Source organism: Manis javanica, chromosome 3 (assembly GCF_040802235.1).
Source record: "Manis javanica isolate MJ-LG chromosome 3, MJ_LKY, whole genome shotgun sequence".
NCBI classification, from domain to species: domain Eukaryota; kingdom Metazoa; phylum Chordata; class Mammalia; order Pholidota; family Manidae; genus Manis; species Manis javanica.
Window position 1 is genome coordinate 120,585,007 of NC_133158.1, and position 18,859 is coordinate 120,603,865.

Sequence of the window (18,859 nt, forward strand, 5' to 3'; positions counted from 1 at the left end):
AAGGAAGTTGAGCTTGGTTTCATCCTGCTACTAAAGTTGGTTTCAAAAACATATCTTCAGGAGGAGAGTAATAGCTGGCGGCAGAAAGGAAAACCCACAGTGGCTGGAATAGCCTTCAGTCTCATAGGTCACTCACTCCAGGGATGATCTCTCTGGCTTCTGTGAGCCTACAGACAAATTTTTAAAATAGGAGATGACATGACCTTATTGAAAAGACATATTGTTTTGCCTTCTCTTGGGAGCTTAGTAGACATCAAGGGAAAACATACATTATAGCAAAACTCAGAGTTCCAGTAATAATAAGACTAGTCAACAAAACTTAATAATTAGCAAGGAAAAGTCTGGCACTGGTTAACCCTTGCCAAAAACAAAATGAAACAGTTTGCTCATTAGCTGAGCTCAAAATCTCCCCCATAGGTTTGAGGTGTTAACAACTGCAAGTCTTAAGTTCTATTTTAGAAGTAAATGTAGCAGATTTTTCTGTTTCTGCTGGCTGTTAAAAGTAAAATGTCAAATTATTTCCAATATTCAGCTGGATTTTGAGTTTTAGGCATTGTATTTATTCATTACTACCAAAGATGTGGCAGATTCTTCATACTAGCGGCTCTCAGACTGAGTTTTGTAATGGCAATAAAAAGAAACTGCACTTTTAAAAACTTTTTATTATAGAAAATTTCAAATAAAAACAGACGACTACAGTGAACTTCCAAGTACCCATCAGCCCCCTTCAGCAAGCTCTTGCCAATTTATGGTCAGTTGTGTTTGATTTATACCTCACACTCATTCCCTCTGCCCCAGATTATTTTGAAGTAAATTTCAGACATCACATAATTTCACCTGCAAATTTTTCAAAATGTACCTCTAATGTAAGACTCTTTCTTAAATATAACCACAACACCATTATCACATTTAAAGACAATGATTCCTTACTATTACTAAACATTCAGTCACTATTCACATTTTCCTAACTATCTTATATATTTTTATTTGTTTGTTTGAATCAGGATTCAAGTAAGTCCTACACATTGCCATTGATTCTTATCTCTCTTCAGTGTCTTTTAATCTTTTGCTTATTTTTTTCTTTGCAGTTTTTTGTTGCAGAAACTTGGTCATTTGTCCTGTAAAGTATTCATCTTGCTTTCTCTTTAATTAGACCTAGTTAATTCTAATCTTCCCCTGATTTTAATGATGGAAAACAAACAGCTTTCTTTTTTAATAACCAAACATGTATCTTTTTTGAAATAGCAGCCTGAACTCTCACCTATCATCAGTGCAAAACAACAATAATAACTCTCATCATTGAGCACCTCGCATTTGCTAAGCACTTTAAATGCATTATCTCGTTTTAACTTCACAATAACCCTAAATGGTCAGTATGATTATTGTCATTTTACATGTAAGTAAGCACAGAAAGTTAAATGACTTGCCAAAGGCCTTTCTGCTAAACCATAAGATGCTTACTCCCAATCTCTTGTTCTACTTTTCATGCACAGTAGAATCAAGAGAGCTCCATGTTAGAAAGCTGCCCAGGCCAGGGCCCAGGGACAACATGAGTGGAAAGTTCTGTCCCTGTTTACATCATTTAACCATCTGTTTGGCAAGTCAGCCTCATATACTGAGTGCCTCTGATCAGGACATTCTGAGGACTCACGAAAAATTGGAAGCCCATGACCCTACTTTTTTTTTTAATGTATCATTAATCTACAATTACATGAAGAGCATTATGTTTACTAGGCTCCCCCCTTCACCAAGTGCCCCCCACAAACCCCATTACAGTCACTGTCCATCAGCGTAGTAAGATGCTACAGAATCCCTACTTGTCTTCTCTGTGTTGTACAGCCCTCCCTGTGCCCCCCACACTACTAATCGTAATACCCCCTTTCTTTTTCCCCACCCTTATCCCTCCCTTCCCACCCATCCTCCTCAGTCCCTTTCCCTTTGGTAACTGTTAGTCCATTCTTGGGTTCTGTGATTGTGCTGCTGTTTTGTTCCTTCAGTTTTTTCTTTGTTCTTATACTCCACATATGAGTGAAATCATTTGCCATGATCCTACTTTAAAGAACTTGAACTCCAAACACGATCACACCACTGAACAAACACAAGGTACCGAAACATCAAAATATGTAGAAGGAAATGATGACAGCAGGGCAGTGTAGCAGTAGTGCTGTTCCCTGGCCGGTACATGCTGAGCCATCCCGAGAGGCTGCATGAGGGAAGGTCAGGCAGGGGAGGCTCCACAGGAAAAGTGGGTGTCGAAGGGTTTGAAAGAATAGGAGGAAACCGAGCATGCTCAGCTCTGCTCCTCCATCCTGCTTACTTCTGAGACCACAGGCAGGGTCTCTACCTTTTAGATGAATGAAATGCAACTTTCCAGGTCCTATAAATGAACATTTAGTCCTTTGCCTAAATTTCTCTCCCACATCTTACTTATCCTACATTACCTCCTGATAGCTGGAACATGATAGAAGATGCTTCTCAATAGCATGGTGACATTTTAGAAAAAAAAATAAGACTTCTACAATAGTAACTACTTCATAGTGCTATTGAGGATTAAATGAAATACTGATAAAATGCATAGGCCAGTACTATACACATTAAATGTCATATGTAAATGTTCATTAATGAAGAAAAATTAAATAAATAACATCTGCTGAGTGCTTTCTAAATTCCAAGCACTGTGGATTTGGCATATTATTTACATATTAATCTTCATTTTAAAAATCAAGGAAAAAGAAACTATTATAATCTCCATTTTACATATAATGAAAATGAGCCCAAAGAAGTTAAATGACTTGTTTGATATCCTTGATATGAATCTGCCTAACTCCGCACTCTTCCTGTGTGCAGTAGAAGCAATGTCCCGGCTTTAATGCCTGTGCCTCTGCCCCATTACAAGCTGGGAATTTGCTTTAGCAGTGTTCCAGTGGTGCTGAGATGTATGCATGCTCTACAGGGAATCACACTCGTGACCTGGATCTCATCAGCTGCTGAGTTATTGCTTAGACAGGTGCAGATGCCAGGTGGCTTGACTTTCCTTCCCCTTCCTACCCTCTTTGTAAGGGGTCAGACTCTGTGCCTTGGAGGGTGGGTGGGCTGGCTGCAACAGCCTTCTTCCCAGTAGTGATTAGAACTGATCTAAAATCTGGCAATATCGAAGACAGTCTGTCACTGGTGCCTGGAGGACCCCTCAATCCTCACTTCTGTCTCTCTTGCAGTCATGTTTCGTCTCTACGATTCAGATGAGAACGGTCTTCTGGACCAAGTGGTAAGCTCTTGCTCCAGATATCTCTTCTGGATCCAAGAAAGGCTTGGGGAGAAGGGAGCAGGGGAAGGAGGAGTCTTAAAATTCTCAGTTCCATCTTTATAGGAATAACAATGTCTCAGTAAGAGCTGCAGAAATCTTAGTAGAACTTCCCACCTTCTACTTCCAAAGAGCCAGCCTGGAGGAAAGTAAATTCCAACTTTCCTTTTATTCTGGAAGCCTAGGATCATAAAATCTCAGAATGGAGAAATGCTTTCATATCTCACTTACTTTAACTTCCCAGTCAGTTCAGAAACTCCCCTGCTATCTCCTGCTAGAGCCCAGGGGTGTTGGGGAGGGGGTAGGAAAGGCAGCAAGACCCAAGCAAGGGGACAGGAGGAAGGTAGTTAAACTCCTGGTGTGCTTTGGCCCAGTGCTTGGCCTACATACCAGGGCACTAGCTCAAGAACTCTCGTTCTTACTATTCTGAGTACACGTTTCATCCCATTGTACCTGGGAAAGCCTGAGACTACCCCCCACCCCACCCCTGACTACCTCTCAGGAATAGGTCAGAAATCATGGATTGAGCAGAAGGAGGGCAAAGGAAGAAGGCAGAGAGCGGGGAAGGCCACTAGAGTGAGACAGGCCCTGCCCTCAAGACTGGCAGTGTGGAAGATGGAACTCATTAACAGAAAGGCCCTGAGACTGAGGGGCATGGGGCTGAGTCATAGCAGATGGAGGAAGGAAAGAAACGAGTCTACTAGACCAAACAAATCATCCCAATTCCCTCTAAACCCCAGGGTGCCTTTATGGAGGATCCCTACAGCCACACTGCAATGCTGTGCACTGGGTCACCCACAGGAACAGCTGGAGAATCACAGGCTCTCAAGCAATTGGTCAGCACATATATGTTGAGTGTCCACCACATGGCAGGCACTATTCCAAGCACTGGGGATCGATACATCAGTGAAGACAGCTGACAAAAATTCATGCCCACATGAAGCTTGCATTCCAGTGCAGGCACATACACTAAACAGCATAGTAAAATATGTGTTAGACAGAGATGTGTGCTACCCAAAAAATACAGGAGGGAAAGCAAATGTCAGAGGGGCCAAAGAAGGTCTCCCTGAGGAGAAGACCTCTGAAGGAGGCAAGGGAGTAAGTCGTTGAGATATCTAGAGGAAACACCTTCAACGCAGAGGGAACAGCAAGTGCAAATGTCCTGAAGTTGCCTGGAATGTTAGTGGATTAACTAGGAGGCCAGAGTAACTGGAGAAGAATGAATGAATAGATGAGGTCAGGGTGAACAAGTAATAAGAGATGAGATCAGAGAAGTAATGCAATCAGAGGAAGTCATGGAGTTTGCAAAGCATATTAAGCCTTATAGGTGATCAAGGGTGTTTAATCTTTTACACTGGAGAAATGGAGAACTACTAGGGATTTTGAGCACAGGAATGACATGACTGAAATAAGTTTTAACAGGATCACTCTAGCTGTGTGTTGAGACTAGACTATAGGGGTGCAAGCAGAGATACCAGTTAGGAGGCCACTGAAATAAGCAAGATAAGAAATGATGGTAACCTGCACCAAGGTAGAAGATTGCTGGTGATAAGAAGTGGTTAAATTCCAGATATATTTGGAAGATAACTTCGGTAGGCTGACCGAATCTCAAAAGAGATAACCTGATTGCACTTCTCACTGAGGACCACTAGCAGAGAGACGCCCAGCCTCTTTGTGAACACTCCCATAAAAGAGGGTTCACCCACTACGTTAGGACAGCCACTCCTCTGCTGTCTGTGAGAGAGGGCTGCCTTCCTGCACAAAAGGCACCTCTAATCTGCCAGGGAAATTTTCAGCACAAAACCTGACTCCACTCTGCCTTCCCTTCCGCCAGCCCAGTAGTGAGGCCAAAATAGGCCAACCCTCAACGCTTCCTTCCCTCCATCCCTCGGCTTCCTGCTGCCCTCTGTAGTTGATTAATGTAATACTGATTCTACTTAATAGGCCTGTCAGTATTTGAAGGTACTATCACATCTCCCCTAAAATCTTCTCTAAGCTCAAATTTCCCAATTTCTACACTGCTTCTCATAAAGCAGGCATGACTCTCCACTCTGGTCAGCCTCTGGTTTCCTAATACCATTCTTAAAATACAGCACAGAACTGAACCCACCCCTCCACGTCTCTTTAAGAATCCACATGTGGCCTGACCAGGGTAGACATCAGGGGAACTGGTTCTTGAAAATGCCTACCCATTTACACAGCCCAGGACAGAGTCTCATTCTCAGTTCCTGAGTCATACTACTTTCTCATTCAATCTTGGACCAACTAGATCCACAAACACTTTTTCGTTGGAGATTCTGTTAGGCTCTGTCTCTACTTTTCTGCCCACTTCCTTACTCTATCTCCTATCTTATCTGCAGTTTTCCAGTGGGTTATTTAAAAGTTAAGTGAAATACAGGTTTTAAATCCCTATTGGGTTTTAACTTGCCTGTTTTGACCCCGCATTCCACCTGGTGAAGGTAACTTTTGAACCTTGCTTCAGTTCACCAATTCAAGATAAGTCCCCCCAAATCGATCTTGCTATGAACATTGTAGATGGTGCCCAAGGATGCAGATGCCTCCCCAGCCCAGTGTGTTTCAGTGGGACTCTTAGTGCACTAATTCACTAACATCCAACAATTCTATGAGGTTTTAGGAAAAGCCACACAAAAGGCTCACTCAGTAGGCTCAAACATATTCCTCGTGAATTTCCTGTCCACAGAGTCCTGGGCTCGGAGCATGGACATGATACAACAGGAACAGGGAGATGCCTAAAGGAATCTGAATCATAGTGCCTGTGCGAGGACCAACTCGGTGGTACTACACCCCACTGAAATTTCCCCTGAGAGGGATAGATGGATTCCAAGTTACTAAGGCTATAGGAGGAGATATCTGCCTTAGTTTGTAATTGTTTAAGGGAGCTACAGTCACAAAGGAGGGGACGGGGATTCTTTCTATGTTTCTCTAAATCAAAGCACAGAATGGGGGAAGGAAGGTGAGTCCAGGTGGATCCCCCAGTGAGCTTTCTGCCTATCTCTGGCTTGTCTGTGTTCTATGCTTCTTGTGAGCATCTACTCTCCACTGAGCTTTGAGGTCCAGACAGAACTAAAGAGCAGAAACAAATGGTGAGCTCTTTGTGAAATGTCAGTATATTGCACCATCTGGTTCTCACATTCTGCCCATCTTCCCATGGGGTTAAAAATGCACCTTCAGTTGGTCTCTCCCTTTGGTGTTTTCCAGGAAATGGATCGTATTGTCAACCAAATGCTGCACATTGCCCAGTATTTGGAGTGGGATCCCACGGAGCTGAGGCCTGTGAGTTTCTGAAAGCAGGGGGTAACTTCCAAGTAAGCTTCTGAGATGAGAGTGGGACACAATCAAGACTTGGAAACAAATGTTTACTGTGTAGGCTCTGCCAGACTCATCTTCTCCAGGGTCCTACACTTGACCTCCCACTTCTCTGATAGGAAAGGTTATAGGCAACAGAGGAAAACACCAACATAAATCAAATAATAATACCTAGTAACACCCCCTAACCTTTTTACCAGAGCTAAATTTTTAAACAAGAGTTCATAGGTCAAAGAATTTAGAGCTAGAAAGAATTTTAAATATTTTTCACAATTACCAGATAATAATAATTACATTTTGGGGCAGCTGTGAGTCAGGTATTACATTTGATATTTTATGTACATTTTCTCAAATCATCACAACAGTGCTGCAAATATTGCAATATTATTTCCATTTTACAACTGGTCAAACAGAACCCAGAGAGTCAGGCTGGCTTGCCCAAGACCACACAGTCAGGTCAGGGCAGAGCCAGGTCTGGAACCCTGGTCTCTTCACCCCCACTTGCTCCCTCTCTGTTCTGCTAACTATGAATCAGAGGACAAAGGGGGTAAACCACAAGCCATATAATACAGAGCAAAAGAGAAAGAAAGGGCAGAGGGAGGCAAAGAAGTCAAGGAGGCAAGTGGACAATTGTTGCTCTGTGGATTCCGCAGATATTGAAGGAGATGTTGCAAGGGATGGACTACGACCGGGACGGCTTTGTGTCTCTACACGAATGGGTCCATGGAGGGATGACCACCATCCCACTGCTCGTCCTCCTGGGCATGGACGACTCTGTAAGTCAGCAAGCCCAAGTTCAAGGAGCTCTTTCCTTTCAGGAACATCAGGCTCCATGTGGAAGTTAATACCTACACATTGCCTTGGCTTCAGCCCTGGGCTTCCCAATAGACACACCGTGTGCTCTAGGCCAGCCCAGAAGTCCTCCCTTTTGGCCTGTAGTGCCTGAAATATATTCACTCATTTGGCAGGTATTTATTAAATTATTACTAAAGATATTGTTCTGAGCACTGTGGAGGGACACAAATACAATATTCACTCACCAGAAGCTTATACTCAACCAAGCAAAGGGAAAAAAAATTCAAGGAAGAATTCCAATTTTAACACAAATTAGGTTAAAACATGCTAAGATTGTTGGAGAAGGAAGAAAAGAAAAAATACTGATCTGTTGTGAGGTGGAGGGCATTTAATGATGTTATCTAACAATCAAACAGATAATAGTAGATTTTATTTTTCCCAATGTACACAGATGGAAAACTGAGGTTCTGAACCCAAAGAGGAAAAGGGAAGAGCCAAAATTTGTTTGTACTTGACCCCAAAGATCCTGCATTTTCTATCTTCACACACTTAAGAGTGAAAAACTGGGACGAAATCTTCAAGGGTGTTTGCCCTGGCCCTGAGAGGTGTATGGAGTTTTGATATCTATTCTTGAGTGTAAAAATCAGGTAGAAAGACTGAGGAGGATGTTTGATCTGATTCTCAAACATGGGTATGATTTGGCTAGTAGAAGATGATAGAGGAGAGAGTTTGTGGCCAAGAAAATAGCTTGATCAAAGACTCAAATGAAGGAAAGTTCAGGATGCATCAGAGAAACCTCCTGGCTTAATCAGAGTAGGGGATACAGGTGGAGGCTTAATGTGAAGTCAGTGGTTATATATGCCTGCATCTGACCTAGTCTGCTTATTTTCCAAGTAACTTAATAAATGAGGTGGCAAAAGTTAGAAGTAGGAGTACAAATGGTCACATTAACCATTTACACAGAATTTGCGGCAATACTCTGAGATTACTGAAATGTCATATAAAGAGGAACAGAACAGAAAGTTCAGCTGAGTTAGCCTGTAGCTGACTGTCATTACCTGTAATGTCTTCAACTGACATTTGGTCCTGCTGTTCAGGACCAAAGCTGAACCTTCATTTCCAACACTTGAGAACTAAGAATCCTGCAGTCATGTTATAGCATGTCCAGTTCCTTCCAAGTGCTGAGTAGAAATCAAGGAAAAGAATCTACACAACTCCCGTCTTATTCTTTAGAACCCTAGAAAGCCAGAGCCAGAGAAGACCGTGGTGATCCCTAGTCTATCCCCTTCATTTTACAAACAGAGGGACAGAGAGATAAAGGGATTTACCCAAGGACAAATCCCTGGTTAGTACCAGAGGCCAGCCTCCATATTCAGGAACAGCAGACCCCTCTTTCAATGATCCCTTACTAAGAACCTACTATATGCAAGAATCTACATGAGCTAGAACGTGGGGTACTCTGCTAAGTAAGATACACTTTCAACAATCAATATTCACTCAAGATTATATGTAAATCAAAGTGGAAGTTCTGCTTGGATGCTGTTCAACATACTTGCTTATTATCTGAAACATGGGAATGGAGATAGGACATTTTAATCATAAGGAACCAATTTCTATCTTCTATTCTATTTTGGACTTCTAAGTCCAAAGTGCCACCAACTCTTTTCAGGAGTGGATCCACTGTGTTATGGATGAAGGAGGGAAAGACAGACTATTTCTGTCTTCCCCAAGTGTCCTCCCCAAATGCCAAATCTGCCTTGTAGAAAACCATGATTTATATCAGGAAAGTAGCAAACAAAAAGCAAATGTGAATTTAGTTTTAATTAATCAAAATTTTCATGCATTTATTTTTAAATATGCAATAAACTATAAGTTTTCACATTTTATATTTGGTTGTTCTAGAGAAAGCATCCCTCCATGTCTTAAAAAAAATCTCATTGCTTCTTTAACTTCTTCAAAACCCACATATGGCCTCTGAAAAGTCTGGGGAATCTCTGAATGGGGTATATGGGAAACAATCTGTCTCCCAGTGAAATTACTGCGGCAGCACGAAACCTGGTTTGCACAAGGAAGATTACCTTCCACATCCTGCAGCCTGCACAGAGCAGAAATGAAAGAGCCACATGATGGTGCTCTAACCCAAGTAGAAATGTTACTTTATCCCAAGTCAGGGTCCTTTTGCTTCTTACCCTGTGTCTATGAAAAAAGTATCTGAGAAACTAATTGACTTAATTAATAAATGTATGTTCAGGTAAAATGACAGTCCTTTGGGCTACATGAAGAAGCTGGGTCTGCTGAAGAGTGCTGTGATTTCCTTTCTGTCCATGAAGGGAAAACCCTGGTTTGTGGAGACAGGAGAGAGGAATAGAAAGAGCTGGGCTCTCAGGTGGTTATTACATCACTTGTTACCTGGGTGGTGTGGGGCTATTTACATAACTTCTCTGAGGCTCTCTTTCTTCTAGTACAGGTGTAAAATCTACCTCCTTACACATAAGGAAACACTCTTTACTTACTTCATGTCACTTAGTGTTTAGCACGGAATAGAAACTTAATAAATGCATCAGGCACTGGATTAAGAGCTTTATTTACATGATTCATTTGATCCTTACCAAAATGCCTAGACAGGTGTTTATCAAAGGAATAAATGAATCAGTCTTTTAACGAATCATTTAATGAACTAGTAAATCTATTTACTAAAGTAGAAAACATTAGATTAAAAGATTGCAATTCCATAAAACTCAGCTTCTTGGAAGAAGCAGGGTTTGAGGTGGTGAGAATAAGAGAACTAAACCTGCCCCCAGGAAGAGCCCAGCATTTGAAAAAGCCCACACACTTCTCTACAGACCTTAAGCACAAGAGTCTGGGCACAGGAGTGGTCTGGCTACTGTGACCAACGCAAACTGGAGGTGCCCAGAAGTAAGAGCTGGGCTTGAGTCGGCACACTATGTGCCTGACTCTGGCTCGCCACCTTTCTGCAGTAGTCTTCACTCCCCTTAAGATCCACCCAAGAGTGTTATTCTTTTGATGGAGCCTGAGAAAGTTTCAGGGACAGTACACATGGAGGAGTGGGTTCCCAGGGCCTGGAAGGTGGGAGGTTTGGTGTTCCAGGGAAGGTGTGGGATTGTATGAGGCATGGCTCATCCAGTGGATTAGGATGAATTTGGTTCTAAGCCAAGTCAGGAGGAACTGGGTCAACCCTCTGTCTCTGTCTTTACTATTTTATCCATGCACAGAAAGCTGATGAGAGGAATACATTGTTTTTACTAAACTATTTTTTCCTGATTATAAACCAGTACATGCTCTTTGTAGAAAATTTGAAAAACACAGAAGAAAGGAGAAATTAGACAGCAAAATAAATCTGTGGTACTGCTAGCTATAACTAACCTCTCTAAACAGTTTAGTAACCATTCTTCCCACCAAAGATCTTATGATATAAAACTGATCATAATATCAAATTTGCATTCTGCTGTTTGGCTTAGCATTGCACCGTGAGCACATTCCCATGCCATTAGATATTCTTGTAAGTATATTTTTGATGACCATCTAACATTAAGCCATATGGATATACTACAACTAACCTTTTGGTAATTTTGAGACCTTTAGAATAGTTCCAAGTTTTCATTATTCTAAATAATTCTGTGTTAAACTTCTGGCAGAGCAAAAAGTCATGCATCTGTTTTTCAAAAATTATTTCTTTGGGATAGAACCCAAGAAGGGAAATTTGTAAGTCAAAAGTTATAAACATTTGAGTAATCTCTAGATAGGTAGGTAGGTAGACAGACAGACAGATAGGCAAATAAGCAGACAGGAGGCAGATAGAAAGCTTGTTCTCAATTTACACATCCAGAAGCCATGGAAGACAGAGCTTATTTTATCCCACACATACATACCATCACTACTCAGATATTCCTAATTTTTAATATTTGCTAAGTTTAGAAGCACACACACAAAAGACTTTATTTTGACTTGTGTTTATTTTAAAAGAGTCCTTAAAATAGTTAAATGAATATCTTGTCTTCCAAGTATGAGAAGTGTCTTTGGAAAGAAGAAAAACCTACAGGCCGCGGCCGCTGGCTCCTGCTGTCGTCCGGTTGCATGTTCAGCCTCTCTGTCGCTTGCTATCCCTGCAGGGCTCCACGGGGGATGGGAGGCATGCCTGGACCATGAAGCACTTCAAGAAACCCACCTACTGCAACTTCTGCCACATCATGCTGATGGGCGTTCGGAAGCAGGGCCTGTGCTGCATTTGTGAGTAAACTTCCTTCAAACTCCTTTCCCAGGAACTGTCTTGTTCTGCACGTGGCTGAGCCATTCCAGAGAAAGTCTAGGTATCTCTGCTCCCTCATTTGAGGGACCACCCATATTGTTCCAACAGCATGGAATAAAGCAAGACCTTTGTGTCCTGTTTTAGTTCTACACAAATCAAATGGACAAGTACTGTCCTTTTGTTGGAGTCCTGTCATGGTCCACTGACTCCCTAGAAAACATTAATCAAGGTTTACACATAATTAAAAGATACCTCATATTAATTTTAGTTGGGTTTTGCTGGTAAATGTTTATTTCACATGGTCAAAAGAGACTGGGTTTTTTTTTTAAATTAATAAGCCCCTAAATATATATTCCTGCAATGGAATGAAATGGAAATGCAGTGGAAATTAAAACTATCCATTTGTTTCACTTCATAATGCATTTGGGTAAGTCAGACAGGAATGGAGAAAACACCTGTGAGAAAGGACAGAGGGAGACTGGGAAGGAGAACAGGAGAGAGATGGAAGGGAGGGAGGGAAGAAGGAGCACAGGGCAGGGGGACAGGAGAGGGCGGCATACCCTGTAGGTGCCGCAGAGTCCTGCCGACCACCACACCATACAGACCACAGACAATTGGCTGGAACAGAGACTGGGAGCCGCTGCCACGGGGAGAGCACTGGGGTGCAGTTCAGGCATTTTATCTAAACACACGCACATGAGCGCAGCCGCAAACAGGCTTGGCCACAAATATCTTAGCAGAGCTGGGCCCAAGGTCCACCCAGAGCAGACTAAAGAAGGGTCCCCACCAGTCTCTCCAGCTCCCACTCACCCCAGTTCTCACCTTTTACAGACCCAGTGTCATTCCTATTAGGCTATGGGCCTGTGGGCCTCTGCTGTTTGCATAGTCACAAGAACTAGTAATACTGACAACAATAATTCATAGATAGCTATTCTGACTCAGACACGTGGTGCTTTATACAAATGATCTTATTTAATGCTGCAAGAGCCCTGCAAAAGGAAAAAAAGCAATTTTATTCCTATTTCATAAAAAACCTGAATTTCAGAGACATGAAACAATGTACCCAAGATCACGTGGGTGGTTACAAATGGCAGAGCCAGAGTTAAGACCCAGGAATTTCAAACTCCAAAGTTAGGAAGACCCCTGCCCTTCCTATCCACCTCCCATCCCTGACATACAATCGGCATGTGAGGGCAATGACTCGTGCCCCCTTTCAGCAGGAAGTGCCCTTCTGGGGATGTTTGTCCCCCCATGTCCACTGCCCACTGCAAAAGGCAGTGTGGGGGGCGGAGGGCACAGAAGCACATCTGGGAGATAACCATGAACTGTCTTCTCAACGGGCAGCTGGAGACTGTTTGAGTCTCCATTAGGATGTCCAGCTCCATATGCCCCAGCCCCAGACTGGCCACACAGGGAGGCATGGGCCTCAGCTGCAGTGAGAGTGGGAGGATGATTGGACCTTTTCTGGGTGGGCACTCACAAGCACTTTCCTTATTTTTATTTTTCAGATTGTAAATACACTGTCCACGAGCGCTGTGTATCCAAAAATATTCCTGGGTGTGTCAAAACATACTCAAAAACTAAAAAGGGAGGCGAGGTAATACCTACTGCCTTGTTCTACTACATGCTGTGTCCCAGGCCACATGTCCATCACCACAGATTCCTGGGCAGGAAGGGGCTTTGGGAGCCTTATCCAGTCCCTTCTCTGCTTCGAGGACCACCCTTAAACCATCCCATTCATCCATCAATCATTCAGCATCTCCCTCGTGCTCACCATGTTTCAGGCATTGTACTAGAGGGTACACAAGATTAAGATGGTCTCCAGCCTGTTCTGGAACTCTGTAGTCTAGTGGAAGAGACAGGCATGTAAGCCAAAGAAGTGAGATCTGTGGTAACAGGGCTATGTGGGGTACCCACTTGAGTACCCAAGCCAAAGAAGTCTCTACTGTAAGGCATGGTCGCATGAACTGTTCTGAGATCAGTACTAGTTTGGTGTGACTGGGATGGAGGATGCTTAAAGGGAAGTGACAGAAGATGTGCTCTGAAAGTGGCAAGATTGAGCCAGGGGAAGGTCTTTGAAGCCACTGATGAGTTGGAAAGGAATATCCTATCCCCCTCAAGGGCCTCTGAAAAGCTTAAAGCACACAGAGAAATTATTGGGTTTGCGAATCAGGTTAATGGCCATGACCACAGTGCAGGGAGAGATCAGAAGGGGGAAAATACTCTTCCAACAGCTCAAGCAAGAGATAGTGTGGCCCTGAGGGCCTGACTGGGCGGGGCTGCACTCACCCACTAGGCTCTGATACCTCCACAGGCACGCAGAGGAGGCCATGAGGGTTGTTGAGTGTTTTGAGTCTTCCACTCGCTAAGGCAGAGGAGTTGAAGGGAGAATTTAAGAGCTCATTTGGCACTCCCACTGCCAGGATTTGGTGCCTGAGGACGTAAGGGATAAAAGAGGGGAAGGAGTTAGGAATGGCTTCCAGGTTTCTAACTTGGCCATTGGGTGGTGCCATTCACAAAGTCTGGAAATAGACTCCTTAAAATTAGCAGGGAAAGGGCACTGAGTTCCTGCAGAGGGAAGAGCCCACTGTGGAATGTGAGTCAGGAGACGGTTAGCAGGAGGGGATGGTATCCAGTCCTCCCCAGAAGGACCTCTGAGAGGGAAGAGTGCTGCATAGCACATGTGTGCATGCCAGTGGGACCCTCCTTGGTCTCTCGCCCACTCCTCCCCCACCACACCCACAGACACACCTTTCCAGGTCCATTCCTTTTACCAGGACACATGGTGCACGTCCTGGGCTTGGGCCCTAAGCCTACACTTGTCACATACAGAATAGAGAGAGGCCCCTGAGGAGCCAGCAGGGCACACCCATGACTTTCTGAGTCTCCAGGGGCAACCCAGGTCCTTCACCATCTCTTCTGATCCCAGAAAAGGATGGAGAAAACAACGTGGTATTGGGAGACAACTGTGGACTTGGAGTCAGAAGACCTGGTTATGAGGCCCTGCTTAGCCACTTACCGGCCTTGGAACCTGGGGCCTGTCTCTTGACCTCTCTGAAGCCTCATTTTTTTCTCTGCAAAATGGAAATAGTAAAAATCTTGGAGCAAATGCAATGTGACAGTATAGATGCAAACTGATTAGCAAATTGGATTCTTCACACCCTCAGGGGTACATGGCAGAGGTGAGAAGCTACAAAATAAATGTGACACATCTTCTAGAACAACAATTTCACCAAAAACTTTTTGTGGGGAAGACATAGTAACTTACCTGATAAGTAATTTAAAACTTATTTAATACAAGCATGGATGACATCATTGCAAATATCCCATATGTTTGCAATATTGTGCTTGCAGTTGGCACTTGAGGCTATGCCTTCACATTCCCCCAGAGTGTATATCCACTTCATTTGCTTTTTGGGGTGCCCCTCTAGAATTACCAGGGGAAGGGTACTCTGAGAAGCTCTGTAGAACTCCTGGGGGAGATTCCTGAGGGCTTAGGTTCCCAGAATTTGGTGTCATGGGTCACTTTGACTGCACTAACACACACACACAGACACATACTTCCCCATCTGCTTCCCAAGTTCCTGATCTGCCCTGGTAGCATTTCCTGATCAGGAAGCAGGTACAACCAGCTCTCTAGGAAACAGAAGTGTAAGTTGCTGGCTGCTGACTTACATTAATTTTTTTGGACTTTAACTTCCTTCTAGAGTACTTCTCAACCTTGGCTGCACATGATTAATGAATCACTCAGGGAACTTTAAAACATACTAATGATGGGTCCCATCTCCAGAGACTCTAATTTATTTGGTCTGCACTGGGCATGAGGACGTCTAGAAGCTCCCCAGTTGCTTCTCACAGACAGCTGAGGCTGACAGCCACTGGCCTATAAAGACCGGAAAGGGAAGGGAGTAGAGGTGGGCTTATTATGACAATTTCTTCAGATGAGGGACTTGAGAATCAGAGAGGTCCAGGAACTGGCCAAAGGTCACTGCGCTGTGAAGTGGAACATCAATGACGCCAACCAGTTTTGTCTGCTGCCCAAGCCCTCTCCTGTTTCCCTGCATCACGCTGCCTTCCAGAAGAGGGCATACACAAGCCCATCACTCTGCAAGGAGTTCTGCAAGACAAACAGATGGACTGCCAGACAAGACGCTGCTCAGCCTGCCAGGGTGAATGAGCTATTCAAAGCATGGGCAAAGTGGATTTCATCTATCTTGGTTAGCGAGATGTTGGTTAGGCAGGGAGGGATCACATCGCTGCAATTCAACAAAGTGGCCCAGCATCCAATAAGTACCTCCACTAAACAGGAAGTAGCCCTCTCTGACCCCTACCCCCATCCCTGCCCTCCTCCCAGACCCTTCTCCTCAGGGCCAGGGCCCAGCGGCGTGGTTCTGCATCCTTCCCTGGTATGCTTCCCTTCCCTCCTGCAGGTGATGCAGCACGCGTGGGTGGAAGGGAACTCCTCCGCCAAGTGTGACCGGTGCCACAAAAGTATCAAGTGCTACCAGAGTGTCACTGCGCGGCACTGCGTGTGGTGCCGGATGACGGTGGGTTGGTGCCCAGGGTGGCCCTGCTTCTTTTCAGTGTGGTTTTTTGCTCAAATTGCAGCCAGGGAGCAGTGGACATCCCACCAGAGGGTGTAAGCAGAGCCAGGGGAGCAAGGCTGGGGGACCTAGAGCCCCCATTCAGTGCTGTAAGTCTAATGGTGCCTCCAATGAATTGCCACACTGCCTTGGAAAGAGAGCACCCCCCAAAAAAGGGGAGCAAGAGCTGCATAAGGAGAAACTAGCCAATCCACCGCCTGTGCGGCCAGGCAGCTGTGAGCAGTGACCATTAACTACGTTCACCTGGTGTTACCTGGGGCCAGGGACACTGACACCTAACTGCCTGCTCCTCAAGGCATCAGAGGAAGGCACACTCCTTACGGCAGCCCCACTGCCTGAGCCAGAGGCCTGCGCCTGCAGCCACCTGCCACCACAAATGTCCCTGTCCCCCCTGGACACCTGGAGCTACCTGAGCTACTGACCAAAGCAAACTCATGCCATGTCTTGTCCCCTTAACCAGGTACCAGCATCAAAAAGGACTTGTCTCCAAATCAGACTGTGGAACTCTTAAAATTCAGGGGTTGGGTCATGGGTTTTACCTCCAGCCTCTCATGAGTCTGCTCAACAAGATCTCCTTCTCCAGAGTCTCAGAAACTAGGGAGCAAATATTTCAGAGTTCTGGAATCCACATGGGGGGCCATGCGGAAGGGTCTGAGCTCATGACCATTTCACTCCCACAGTCATGGGCAGCGCGTGGTCTCCTTTCTCTTCCCACAGCAAACTTGGCACCCCTGACCCTCCCCCACACACATTCTCACACTCACACACACACATGCTCGTACACACACACACGCACACACACATGTTCACACACCCACACACATGCTCACATTCTCACACTCACACACATACACGTGGCTATACCCCCAAAGCCAGCAGTGTGTCAGGATTCAGAGGAGCACTAGACAGCTGCCTCCCCAGCAAACCTCTAACCCTCACAGTTGACTTTTCCTTGATCACTTTCACCTACTCTCTTCGTTTTTTTCTCCAGTTTCACCGCAAATGTGAATTATCAACTTTGTGTGATGGTGGGGAACTCCGAGACCATATTTTGCTGCCCACCTCAATATGCCCCGTCGCCCGGGTAAGTACTGCTGCCCCACCAAGGCTCTGGTTCCTCCCGGTTTGCATGTCAGATGCAGGCAGCGCTCACACATTCACATCCCTCAGGGGTCTTCTCAGTAACTGTCAGGGTCTGTGTTTTCAGGACAAGTTTAAGAGTGGTCAATGCACCTGCCAGATTGTGAGAGAGAACTCCTGATTAAATGGGTTCCAACTCCTGGCCAACCAGAAAGCTCTGAAATAGCCCATCATGGACACATTCATTCTAGCACCTTCCAGGCAGAGCTGAAGGAACCTTAGCCACCTCCTTACATGATGAGGCCTCCCAGGCTTCCCTTCTCCCTGTCAACCTCTCTCCTGTGCCTAAACACGGGCCTCCCTCTGCCTTGAGTATTTCTACTTGGGTGTCTCAGCCCTATTTGGAAATGAAAGCAACAGAATTAAACTCCATTTATCCACATCTGAAACTTTCTCTGCTCCTGTGTTAAAAACTCCTCTTTTAAACCAACTGCCAAACACCTTACCTGTTCCTTTTCCATCTTAAAATGTTGCCAAGTCTCACTGATTTGTCACATCTCATCCTTCATGTGACCACATGCTCCTTTTTCATTAAAAATGAAGAAAAACTACCACTCTAGAAAACCGTTTGGCAGTGTCTACTAGGTTGGAAATACACAAATTCTATGACCCAATACATCCCCTCCTAAGTATCTACCTGAGAAATATGAACACCAAAAGACATGTACAAGAATGATCATATCAACTTTATTTACAACAGTCAAAAACGGGAAACAAGCTAAATGACCACAGACAAGACAGATAAATAAGTTGAGGCAGATTCATTTAATGGAATACTACACTGCAATGGAAAAGAGCTATGCTTAGATGCAAAACCATGGGTAATCTCAAAGACATGATGCTGAATAAAAGAAGTGACACTCAAAAAAAGATGCTCTATGATTTCATTTATACGACATTCAAAAGCTGGGCAAAACCCATATGGCATCACAGTCACAACAGTTATGCCTGATGAGGCAGCACTTATAAGGGAATATATGTATGCAGAAATTTATCAAGCTGTACATTTAGATTTGAGCTTTTTGCTATCTGTGAAATCAACCTCAGTAAAATAAATAATAAATATTAAAAACAGGACCAAAAAAACTAAAAAACTAAAAAACTCTGTATCACATCATTTAGATAGTGCTCAGCGGAGAAGCCCTCTGAGGCCTTGCTTTTCAGAGCTCAAGCTTCTGAATCAACAAAGCAGATTTCTGCCAATTTCCACATTTCCTCTCCCTGTGTCCCTTCCAATATCTCGAAGTTGAAGTCTGATCAAACAATGAGATAGGCCTGGAGAAGCCTAGAGAAACCCAGAGCAGAATGTTTCTATTTTTAGGTCCAAAGTCCCACTTTGAAAAACTCCTCCCACCCTCTACTCGTTTTTGATTCTCTTTCTTGATATTAACTATTTGTTTTTCTTCTGATCTCTTTTTTATATTA

The 18,859-nt window shown here is 44.1% G+C and overlaps 1 protein-coding gene across 9 annotated transcripts in view; it reads left to right on the forward strand.

Annotated features, from left to right (window-relative positions):
* DGKG (diacylglycerol kinase gamma) overlaps positions 1-18,859 on the forward strand; it is a 204,762-nt gene that overhangs the window by 73,996 nt on the left and 111,907 nt on the right. For 7 of the 9 annotated variants that reach the window (XM_073231962.1, XM_073231963.1, XM_037024175.2 and 4 more), the window contains exons 7-13: positions 3,216-3,265; positions 6,521-6,595; positions 7,282-7,404; positions 11,554-11,671; positions 13,199-13,287; positions 16,121-16,237; positions 17,286-17,378. In XM_073231962.1, the coding sequence (XP_073088063.1) occupies positions 3,216-3,265; positions 6,521-6,595; positions 7,282-7,404; positions 11,554-11,671; positions 13,199-13,287; positions 16,121-16,237; positions 17,286-17,378 (665 nt within the window). The remainder of the gene's footprint in view (positions 1-3,215; positions 3,266-6,520; positions 6,596-7,281; positions 7,405-11,553; positions 11,672-13,198; positions 13,288-16,120; positions 16,238-17,285; positions 17,379-18,859) is intronic. The other 2 variants (XM_017648802.3, XM_017648801.3) reach the window with 2 other exon arrangements.